The sequence below is a fragment of the Triticum dicoccoides genome, chromosome 1B (assembly GCF_002162155.2).
Source record: "Triticum dicoccoides isolate Atlit2015 ecotype Zavitan chromosome 1B, WEW_v2.0, whole genome shotgun sequence".
Lineage (NCBI taxonomy): Eukaryota > Viridiplantae > Streptophyta > Magnoliopsida > Poales > Poaceae > Triticum > Triticum dicoccoides.
In genome coordinates this window covers 568,927,061-568,938,849 of record NC_041381.1, presented here as the reverse complement: position 1 = coordinate 568,938,849, position 11,789 = coordinate 568,927,061, and the positions used below count along the sequence as shown (strand labels likewise).

At 44.1% G+C, this 11,789-nt stretch overlaps 2 protein-coding genes across 2 annotated transcripts; one reads left to right on the top strand and one right to left on the bottom strand.

Annotated features, from left to right (window-relative positions):
- Positions 1-4,805: 4,805 nt before the first annotated feature.
- Positions 4,806-6,316, bottom strand: LOC119348819. The gene is made up of 2 exons (XM_037616806.1): positions 6,108-6,316; positions 4,806-5,361 (listed from the first exon to the last, which is right to left on the bottom strand). The coding sequence occupies exon 2, from the start codon at positions 5,357-5,359 to the stop codon at positions 4,979-4,981; it is 381 nt and encodes a 126-aa protein (XP_037472703.1). The 5' UTR covers positions 5,360-5,361; positions 6,108-6,316; the 3' UTR covers positions 4,806-4,978.
- A 37-nt stretch (positions 6,317-6,353) lies between these two features.
- LOC119348818 lies at positions 6,354-7,809 on the top strand. The gene is made up of 3 exons (XM_037616805.1): positions 6,354-7,244; positions 7,310-7,441; positions 7,585-7,809. The coding sequence occupies exons 1-3, from the start codon at positions 6,855-6,857 to the stop codon at positions 7,807-7,809; spliced, it is 747 nt and encodes a 248-aa protein (XP_037472702.1). The 5' UTR covers positions 6,354-6,854.
- The last annotated feature ends 3,980 nt before the right edge of the window (positions 7,810-11,789 follow it).

Genomic DNA, 11,789 nt, shown 5'->3' with positions numbered 1-11,789 from the left:
CTGTTATATGACTTTGTAAAGTCTTGTGTAAATAACTAATAAAATGGTTGCATGCATCATCATGCAGAGGCGGGGGGTCCTCCTCCTTTTTTAAAAAAGAAAAGAAAAAAATCCAACACTGAATATTGGTAACGTTACGTTACCCACTGACGCAGATAGTTTCGAAGATAAACCCAAACACACTACAGAAACTTATGGACAGTGTGCTTTCTTTCTGTAACCCAGCATGGGTCACTACGACTGCTTCTTCACACCTTTGAAGTCGTGGGCGTCCTACCACGAGGGTTGGAAGTTAGTGGAGTCCATCGCCGTCGGTATGAGGCTGCCAAAATCGTCATTGGAACCGAAACCTCTCGCATGAAGTTGCTGATGGATATGGCAGCAACCGTGTTCATATCTAGAACATCATGACCATAAACCGGAATCGCATTTCCGGTGTCCGAATCGGCGGTGTGCTTCAGACTGACCTGATCACCTATCAACGCATATGGCTTAGCTTGTTGAGCTTCTTGCCCACTGCTCAGGTTCTTTCCACACATGCCTGCAATGATATGCTACTTGATATGGAAACTCCAATGTCATGCTTGAATTATTTCCTTTTTTTAACTATACTCAATCAGAACTTCAAAAGTCTCTCACAAGAAGCAAATAAAATATCCTCCTCCTTGGCAAGCTATTTGTAGTCCAGATTATTTGCAACAAAGGGAAGTGCAGGCAAATCTACTGTAGAGTCCATGGAATGATTATAAACTCTCCTTTTTTTGCGAAAAGATTATAAACTCTTCATTGCACAAGTATCACCATCAGTTATTATATTATTGGCTTCTAGCTGCCTGAACGAAAATTCCAGAAGAACGATGCTCTCATTCTAGCCTCTGATTCGGTCAGAAACACAATGGTCTAATTCTGAGAAAGAAAAATGCAATGGTCTATCGTGCGCCTGTTTTCGAAAAGGGGATACCCCGGCCTCTGCATCAGCATGATGCATACGGCCCTCTTATTAAACAAAATAGAGTAGTATCAACAAGGTTCCAAAGGTCCTGAAAAATGAAAAAAAAGAAAGCAACACAAGCTCACACAGAGCCCGGATAAGCTAGATACATCAAGCTAGCCACATCAAAGAGCCACAACCGGTGGGGCAAACTAGATAGGAATACTAAATGCCTATCCTATTACATGACCGCCATCCAAACCGGTTGAAGATATCCCGAGCTACCATCTCCCAACGGACAGACCCAGTAACCAAATGCTCCCTGGCCTCCGTCTGGGTGAGTAGCGACCATGAACGAATCAGAGCCGTAGTCCGGAATAAAACCTGCAAAAAATGTATATATGATGTTCTGTTAAAGACCAAATCGTTTCTGCAGTTCCAGATGGTCCACAGCAAAGCACAAACCCCCACCCGAATATGTCTCCCTAAGTTGGGCTCAATCCCATTAAGCCATGTCCCAAACAAAGTACTAACAGAATTCGGTGGTTTGATGTTAAAAGCAATGTGGACCGTCTGCCATAGAACCTTTGCAAGCGGGCAATCAAAAAAGAGGTGTTTAATAGACTCATCCCGATCACAGAAACTACACCTAGTAGGTCCTGTCCAATTGCGCTTCTTCAAGTTATCCTTAGTTAAAATTACTTGTTTATGAACAAACCACATAAACACTTTTATTTTCAAAGGAACTTTGACATCCCAAACATGTTTGGACGTGGGAATGGAGCTCAAATTAATAACATCAATATACATTGATTTGACCGTGAAGCCTCCAGACTTAGTCAACTTGCAGCGCAATTCATCAGGTTGTTGAGACAGCTGGATATCCATCAGCCTTCTAACTAGATGGAGCCATTGTTCCCAACGATTGCCCGCTAGCACTCGTCTAAACTGAATATTAAGGGGGATAGATTGGAAAACCGAAGCAATGACCACCTCCTTTCGTTGAACAATACGATACAAGGAGGGATATTGGATGGCCAGTGGTTCGTCACCAAGCCAAGTATCCTCCCAGAAACGCGTGCTCGAGCCGTTTCCTACAACAAACTTTGTCCTATTAACGAAAGCCTGCTTGACCTTCATGAGCCCCTTCCAGAAAGGCGAGTCAGTCGGCCTTACAGATACTTGCGACAAAGTTTTTGACTGGAGGTACTTGCCGCGAAGGATCTGTGCCCACACAGCATCCGTCTCCGACGAGAGCTTCCACAGCCACTTGCTAAGAAGGCATTTATTCTTAATTTCTAGATTCTCAATACCTAGACCCCCTTGGTCCTTCGGTCTACAAATAATGTCCCGCTTAGCCAGTCTGTATTTTCTTTTCAGCTCATCACCCTGCCAGAAGAACCGCGATCTATAGAAATCTAGTCTCTTCCTGACTCCAACTGGTATCTCAAAGAACGAAAGAAGAAACATCGGCAAACTTGTGAGCACCGAATTAATAAGTATTAACCGGCCTCCATAAGATAAGAGCTTGCCCTTCCAGCAGCTCAGTTTCTTCTCAAATCGGTCTTCAATGCACTTCCATTCTCTGTTCGTTAGCCTACGATGGTGGATAGGAATCCCTAAGTATGAGAAAGATAACTGTCCCAACTCACACCCAAACAATTGTTTGTAGGCCTCCTGCTCATCTTTGGCCCTACCAAAGCAGAACAACTCACTCTTATGAAAGTTGATCTTCAACCCGGTCAATTGTTCGAATAGGCATAACACCAGCTTCATATTCCTAGCCTTACTCACGTCATGCTCCATAAAGATGATCGTATCATCAGCGTATTGTAGGATAGAAATGCCTCCATCAACCAGATGAGGCACCAATCCACCTACTTGACCATTTTCCTTAGCCCATCCTATCAGAATTGCCAACATATCTACCACAATGTTAAACAAGATAGGGGACATTGGGTCTCCTTGTCGTAGGCCTTTATGAGTTTGAAAGTAATGACCTATATCATCATTAACTTTAATTCCCACACTACCCTTTTGCGTAAATGATTGGACCTGCCTTCGCCAGGCTTCATCAAACCCTTTCATACGCAAAGATTGTTGGAGAAATGGCCACTTTATCTTATCATACGCTTTCTCGAAATCCACTTTAAAAATCACTCCATCCAATTTTTTGGAGTGGATTTCATGGAGCGTTACATGCAAAACTACCACTCCTTCAAGAATGTTTCTGTTTGGCATGAACGCGGTTTGGGATTGATGCACCACAGAATGCGCGATCTGTGTGAGCCTGTTGGTCCCGACCTTTGTGAAAATTTTGAAACTAACATTGAGGAGACAGATCGGCCTGAATTGCTCAATTCGTACCGCATCTGTCTTCTTAGGTAGTAATGTGATAGTCCCAAAATTCAGGTGGAATAATTGAAGTTGTCCAGAGAATAGATCATGAAAAATAGGTAGTAAATCCCCCTTAATAATGTGCCAGCACTTCTTATAAAACTCGGCCGGGAAACCATCCGGACCAGGAGCCTTATTATTTTTCATTTGAGCAATTGCCTCAAGAACCTCCTTCTCCGAGAACGGGGCAAGCAGAATGTCATTGTCAGCAGCCGAAAGCTGAGGTATATCCTCAGTCATGGACTCATCAAGTGACACCGTATTCTCCTTCGGTGGACCAAACAACTGCTTATAATACTCAGTGATATAAGTTTTTAGGTTATCCTGACCTAAAATTGTACCCTCGTCCTGCTCGAGCTGAAAGATTCGCTTCTTTCTGTGCTTGCCATTAGCAATTAAATGAAAGAACTGAGTATTTGCGTCCCTCTGGACCACTCTACGAACCTTAGCACGTAAAGCCCACTTCAATTCTTCTTCACGTAGTAGTTCTTTCAATCGCTTTTCCGCCTCATTTTTAACCTGAAGCTCTGCGGGGACTAACACATTAGACTCGGCTTTTACGTCCAAGTCATGTATAAGAGAAAGGAGTCTATCCTTTTCAATCTTATACGCACCACTAAGATGCTTAGTCCAACCCCTCAAGAAGTGCAAGAAATCGTGCGCCTGTGTGTGGATAAATATGAAATTGCTAGGAATCGAGCCTTATAATTTTTCAGTTGCATCTTTCACCAAAACTCCCTACTTCTGCCAGCACGGAGATTAATCTGACTCTCTTTTATTGCAAATAGAGCAGTCATCCTCCTTTTCCAAGAAAATAGAGCATTAGTTTGGGACCACTTACAACAAGGGAAAGTGCAAGAAAAGCTATTGCAAGTTCATACTACGATTATAACACCCCATCAATATGATGGACATCTTTTCGTACTAGACCACAATCAATAAATTTGCATGTACAAGCAAGTAAATTCGTATAATTGTTAGGTAGCTGACAAATGACCATAACTAATATAAACATATCACAACCGTTTATGAGCGCATCTGATGGGTTTTCATAGTTGTAAATAGAGATATCACAAAAAAATAGTTTTCAACTACACAAAAATATCAGTCATTGTTATCATGTGCAGGATCTTTACATTAAAGTTCATAACTACACCTTGATTACGTAGCACCATGCTAGACATCTAAACAAAATATATCGCTGGAAGTGGTAGCTCTTATAGCAATTGTACTCATGGACTTAAATAAGTGGACAGATGGCTGGTGAGATAATGAAATCAATAACACATGGCCCATAAATACAATTTGGAATCACTCATTTGCACCTCTACATAGTTCCAGTGAGCTTATAAGGTGAACACTAAAAACTTGCTTATTTGTCTAGGCTGGAGAATCCCCTGTTTTTCAAAACAAAAGGTTGAGTTCTGACCACAGGGATAACAATATAAACTGTAACCATCAGGGGCAACACAACACCAAATAAAACCAAACTTTCGCATAACTCGTGTGTTCATAAACTCATATTCATCCAGCACCAAAACAACAAGATGTCAGGGCTACCAACTGAAGCACAACAGATGCTGGAAAACTACAGAAACATGGATGGCGTGCTTTGTCTTTCTGAAACAGAAGTTGCACAAGAAAGCAGGATCACTGCGGTGGCGTGTCCGACAGCTTGCTTGCGGCGTCAGCTTCGGATGCCCTGTAACCCAGCCCGGGCCGCGATGGCTTCTCCTTCTCGCCTTCATAGTCGCGGGCGTCCCGCAGCGAGGCCTCGAAGTCGGTGGAGTCCATCGCTGTTGGCAGGAGGCTGCCGATGTCGTCTTTGGCGCCGAAGCCGCCGGCTCGCATGACATCATCGGCTGAGATCGCAGCTTCCATGTTCATATCTACAGAATTGTGACCATTCACTGAAGTCGGATTTCTGGTGTGAGAATCTGCAGTGTGCTTCAGGGCCCCTTGATCGTCTGTCAAGGCATCTGGCTTAGTTTGTTGAGCTAGTTGCCCACTGCCCAAGTTCTTCCCGTCCATGCCTGCAATGATATGCCACTAGATATGAAAACTCCATGCCAAGGCACCACATTATACACAGTAACATCGTGCTTAAATGATTTCCTGCTTTACGATATCTAATCAGAACTTCAGAAGTAGTATTTGACAAGATGCAGATAAAGTACCCTCCTCCTTGGCAAGTTACCTATATTCCTGATTATATGCAACAAAGGAAACTGCAGGCAAAGCTACTGCAGAGTTCATGGCACAATGATTATGACACCCATCCATGGCACAAAGTATCAATGTTAATTACTCCAGCCGTGCCTTGCAGTTGCAGCGACAGAAATTCCAAAGGAACAATGCTCGGTTCAGTCAGAAACGCAGTGGTCTCTTCTTTGCTCGCGCGCTTGTGTACAGAAACTATCAAACATCACGATGCTACAGATCTCACCTCATAAATTTTCCATCAAAACTTTCAGCAGAACTTGCTACTTCTACTAGCGCCAAGATTAATTTGAACCCCCTTTTCTTAATCTCAGAACAGAGCACAAATCAGCTGCTCCAGCGACCTGCGCCTCCTACTTTCCCTTGCTCGATCGATTCCCCGGAGCAACTACAAACCAAACCACACAGACTGCGGAAACAGATTCCTAACTTTATATGAACGCTACTCGTGCGGATCGATCCATACGAAGCTACAAAGAACCAGAAGATGAGACGGGGAGTAACAGATCAAGAACAGAGCGGAAGAGATTAACCAGCTGCAAGGCGACGTCGCACTCACCGGCTGCAGATCGAGTCGGCGAAGAAACGAGGCGCCGCAGATTCGAGAGCTCGCTCCTTCCACACAGCCAAGGAAATCCTTTCTTTTTACCGAGGCAATCCAATCCCCTCTTCACTTCGCCAGTTCACTTCTGTTCCAGTGCTCTCCTGACTTGGGTTGGATCACCACGTGTTCAGCGAAAGAAGGGGTAACGTGGCACTGCGGTTTTCCCTTTTGGGCCGAATGGACGTTCGTTAGGCTTTTGTTTATTTCAGTTGGGCCAGCTAGTTTTATTCTCTCTCTCTGTCTCTCGTATTGCCCAAACATTTCTTTGATCTTAAAAATAAAAATAACAAAATAAGGACCCCTTTAGCTGGCGAGCGCTCGCAAGGAGGGGGTGGCATTGGCGAATGGTTTCTCTAGCATTTTTTCCTTGCGATGGATGTCGGTTACTTTAGAGCAACATGGCAGTTTCTGTCAGAGAAGACAATTTGTCTACTTCTTTTATGGGCATTTCGCCGACCAATTGAGCAATAATAGTTTTACAATGTTTATTATTATAATTTTCTCTAACATGTACATAAAAAGGAAAAATCAAAATTGCACTTTGAGGACTCTATCCATATCTTCAAGCGCCGCGTATTTTGTAGAGTTAATTACACCTAGGGTACATAAATTTTCGCGGTGGTAGCGAATCCATACACAAACAAAAAAACCCCGTAAAAGTCATACATTAACTCTGATGCGGATTTGTTAGCTACAAAACGCATGCAAAGTGGACAGATGGGCTGTCACGCACGCAATGGGGTCGACCGTGTATGCATTTGTATCTTTACAGTTACCCTCCTCAGTTTACCGAGATTTAACCCGTGGCCATTCTCTTTGTATCCCAATCCCCTTCTTCAAATCCCTAGCTGCGAAGGCGACGCGGCCGGCCGGCCGTCGTGCGTCATGGAGAGACGACGCGGTCGTGCGCCATGGAGAGGCCTTGGTCGCGGCTTCAACCAAGCCGGCGGCTCTGTCAATGGCGGCTTCGACCAAACCGACGGCGGCTCTGTCAACCAAGGCGGCGGCGGCGGCTCTGGCACCGGATGCGACATGGATGGCGAGTGGAGAGTCACATCAGAGCTTAGTTTTGGCTCCAAAAAAGCGATGAAGGTATGTTCTTTCCTCAATTTTCTTGTTGTATTTCTTGTTTTTGGAGAGTCACTTTGGAATTTTAGGGGGCATGCGGAATTACTGTATCCAATGAAGGATTTGATGCGGCTGAATGTGGGTGCGAATTGACGCCAGTTGTTAGGGTTTGCAATGAAGGATTTGATGCAGGCCGGCGATTTCTGAGTTGTCCATATGAGGTATGAGATAAGGTTTTGACTGCTATTTGTTTCACTGAATTTTGCACTGTATGACAGTTTTGACTGGATGTGTTTCTGTAATTTGTAATGTACACGGGTTAAACTCCTGTGGGTATTTGAGGTGGATGGATGATGCATGGCAGGGCAGATCAAGGGTGGTAATTCGAAAGCTTGCAGATGACAACCAGAAGCTACAAAATGCTTTGCTTGACAAAGAACAAGACATTCAGAGGATGAAGAAAGAGAGGAATAAATTAGATGAGCAGAGGAAAAGTAGGGAAAAATTAGATTTGTTTCTAGTACTTGTTGTTCTTGCAAGTGTAGTGATTTATGCTCTAGTTGCATTGGTTAGTAGGGGATTTGTGTGAGGATTACTCAAACAAGTATGTGTGACTGTATGATGAACAAGTTTGTCAAGTTTGAAAATTTTCATGCCCAATTATTTGTCTTTCTTATTCTGCAAATTTGACAAGTTATGTTACCCACACAGAAATTCAGACAAAGAAACTCTCAAATGCAAAATAAGTAGAACACTGAAGAAATTCACTGGATTAACACTGAATTTCACTGAAGAAGTTGACTGGATTAACACAGAAATACAGAGTACAGCAGTGATTAACACAGACTGAGTAAAACAAAGTTGAGTTGATTAACACAAACTGACCTGAGCATTAGAAGCTTAGTACACTCTTACTACAACACAAATTAACTTGGGCATTAACACAAATTAACTTGGGATAAACTGGAGCACTCTGAACTTTCTGAAACTCTCATCACTGCAACAAGACAAGAGTTCTGAAACTCTGAACTTTCTGAACCTCTAGTCCTCGTCGGACGACAGGTCGATGTACTCTGTGACCGGGCGGCTGCAGCTTGGCTCCGGACCATGGCTAACATGCGCTGGTGCCTTCCTCGCGGCTGCAGCCTGCCTCCGGACCATGGCGTCGCGCGCCGCACTGTGGTATGCGACGGCCTGCCGCACTCTAGCTGCGTCTGATGCCTGAACATCTACGCGGAGCCCCAAGACTTCTTGGCGCTCGTCGACGGTGAACCTGCGAGTGGATTCTTCCCTCGCCGCAGTTTCATTGGAGATGGCAACGACACGTCTGTCGATGGCCGCTTGCAGGTCACGGCTGGCATGTTCCCTGCGGACTGTGCCGTACGAATTCAGTAGGGCAGTCTGCTGATCAACGGCAGGCACCACGGCTGGGAGCGGCTGCTGCTCGGGCTGGAGGGGAGCGTGCTCCCATGGCTCAGGCTGGAGGGGAGCGTGCTCACATGGCTCGGACTCGGGCATGGTAGGAGAGGGATTGGGCGGCGGAGCAGGGGTGGAAGAGGAACGAGGACGTGTGACGTGATCCCATGTCCCGGTGATTGTTGCCCAGGTGGTGATGAGCTTGCGCACCATTTGTGTCAGGTGGTGATGAGCTTGCGCAGGGAAGAGGTGGCTCGAGTTTGGCCATGGTGACCATGGCTTTTGTAGAGGCCGAGCGGCGATGGCGGGAAGAGGCAAAGGCGGGAAGAGGCGTTGGCGGGAAGCGGCGTTGGCAGGAAGAGGCGAAGGCGGGAAGCGGCGATGGCCCACCGGCGTACGGGCGGTGTCGTGCGCCGTTCTGTTTGGCCGGAGGTGGCAGACGATGCAGTGTCCGTTGATTTCTGATCGAACGACTAGTAAGGTTTAGCTATATATACAAATTGTAAGGTTGGCAGCATATGCTTGATATCCTCTCATAGCCTACTGGTACGATCCCCACTGTCACAAGCACCAGATACTGGGTTCGAGTCCCAGTATCACACCAAAAAATTGAATAATTTTTCTGCATATTTAGTACTGCAAATGCAAATGCAAATAGATAATAGTAGTATCATATTTGTTCTCAATTTTTCAGCCTATTTAGTACTGCAAATGCAAATGCAAACTTGCAGATACATAATTTGCAGCCTCATATAGCATGAACAAATATGAAGATCAACAGCATTTTCAACCTCATATAGCATGAACATTTTTTTTCAGATGAACAACTTGGCTCCATATAGCATGACAGATATGAAGATCAACAACATAATCATTGTGCACCATGCATGATAGATATATGACAGGCAAAATGAAGGTCCACCATGACCTAACTGACTACCAGTGCATTACAAAACATGTTTTGTTGCAAGGTTGCAGTTCATACATGAACTGGGATATTTTTTGCAGTTTAGCTATGAACTAATAGAGCAACTAAACTAATTTTCTGGAGTCCTAGGGGCATTCTGTGTCACTGGAATCTCCTCATTCAAGTCTGGTATGGCATTCCTTGCTCCATCTTGTCCAAACATCAACTGCCACATAGCATAATCTTCAGCTCTTCTCCCTTCTGCACCAGCTCCTCCCCCTGCTGCTTTTGGGCCTCTTCCAGCTCTACCTCCTCTTCCAGCTCTACCTCCTCTTGCACCAGCTCTTCCAGCAGCTCTTCCACCAGTCCTTCCACTACTTCTTCCACCACCTCTTGATTTCTTCACTGCTCTTCCTACATTGGCACTTGTTCCAGGCTCATCTGCATTTGAAAAGTATAGTAAATTAAGTACATGCAAATAGTCAGGACCAACACTTGTGATTTCAGTTAAACAGTCAATACCTGCATTTGGTACCACTTGTGTTGTTGCCCTTCTCTTGCCTCTGCTTGCCATAGTTGTTCTTCCTCTAACAGTTGCAGTAGTATTTGTTCTTGTTTGTGGAATCAAATCTCTGGCATCAGCTACAAAATTGGATTCCTCTGGGAGAGGTCTAGGTGGCACCACGCTTGTAAGATGAGCCCTCTCCTGCAACATAAAGTGCAACAGTAAGTGAAACATGCATGTTGCTTGTGTCATTGACATCCAGTGAAATGCAAATTAGTACCTCTTGTCCCATTGTGTACACCATGATGCTCCTATCATTGATTGGATCCAGCCTATGATTGATGTGATGAGGCAGTATATCCTACACATGACAATTAAGTCACACAATGAAGTAAAGTGCAATGAAATGCTGGTAAAATAATATGCACTAACCTGGATAATTTCAGGGCATGCAAACTCATCTTCCTCTTCCTCTTCAACTTGTGGCTCCTGCATTTGCCTTTCCATGTATTTTCCATGACCCCTTTTCTTGTAATCATCTTTTCCACAAACTGAACAGTGCATTGCCACACCCTTCTTATTGAGATAAACTGTGCCATCATTCTTCTTCTTCTCTTCTGGAGTTTTCCTCCTCTTTGTGGCTGGCCTTCCCATGACCTTAGTAAACAAGGGAGGATGGATGTACATTCCATTTAGCTTCTCCAATGGGTCCTGTCTCTGAGAGGCATGATATTGTGACCATAGGCTTTCAGATAAGTTTCTATGGTGCAACATTTGTGCACCAGCTCCTCAGGGTCTATCCTCTCAGCCCTACAAACAACTATAGCATGTGGACAAAGGATTCCACTCAACCCCCAGCTCTTGCAATCACAAGTTCTACCAATGATATCAACTATATATGAGTTGGGTCCAGATTGCACATGATAAATGCCATTGCCAGCATCTCTTGGAAAACAGTTACCACTCAAATCTGCATTCTTTTCTAACTTCTTTCTAATCTTTGGATAGATTCTTCCAGTCCACTTTTCCACTGCCTCCCTATGCTTGCTAGCAAGTCTTAATGAAAGTTTTCCCAAGATACACTCTAACATGGATATAATGCACATACCCCTGGCATCTAGTATGTAGCTGCAATGTATTTAAAACAGTTGTATAAGTAAATCAGTTGTATGTAGTTGCAAAGTATTTAAATGAGCAATTCACTCATCAATGAAAGCATCAAGGGAAATTAAAGAAGAACTGAGGATGTACCTATTGAAGACCTCAGACATGTTGTTCAAGAGGATATCACACTTGGCGAAGTCACTAAAGAAGTTCTTAACCCATTGGTTAGGTGCTTTGTCCTCAAGCCAGTTGTAAGCTTCAATGCTGGCCTCTTTCATTTTCTCCCTGTTTTGTGTCCACTTTGGCAAATTTGTTGATCTTGCCATGGCTCACAAAAGGTTTTTCAGTGTCTCCCCTTTGAACTTCTTCTGAAAGTTCTGGTATAAGTGCCTAACACAAAATCTATGCTCAGCATCTAGAAAAACTTTCCCAACTGCATTTATTATACCCTGAAAATTTGCACAAAGTCACACATAAGCACACATGAAGAAGCACAGTTCTACAGAGCACATGTACACATGAAGAAGCACACATTTGCATTACCTTTTGCTTGTCACTCATGATAGTATATGGGCATGTGTTCACAATGTTGAGATCATTCTTAAGTGTTGTCAAGAACCATTCCCATGTATAAGTA

What these genes read in the sequence shown, in the direction of transcription:
- LOC119348819 (XM_037616806.1), bottom strand. Translation starts at nt 5,359, where the DNA reads ATGGACGGGAAGAACTTGGGCAGTGGGCAACTAGCTCAACAAACTAAG.
- LOC119348818 (XM_037616805.1), top strand. Translation starts at nt 6,855, where the DNA reads ATGCAAAGTGGACAGATGGGCTGTCACGCACGCAATGGGGTCGACCGT. An exon ending in GCTCCAAAAAAGCGATGAAG is followed by an intron (nt 7,245 to 7,309) that starts GTATGTTCTTTC and finishes TTGGAATTTTAG; the next exon opens with GGGGCATGCGGAATTACTGT. An exon ending in TTCTGAGTTGTCCATATGAG is followed by an intron (nt 7,442 to 7,584) that starts GTATGAGATAAG and finishes GATGCATGGCAG; the next exon opens with GGCAGATCAAGGGTGGTAAT.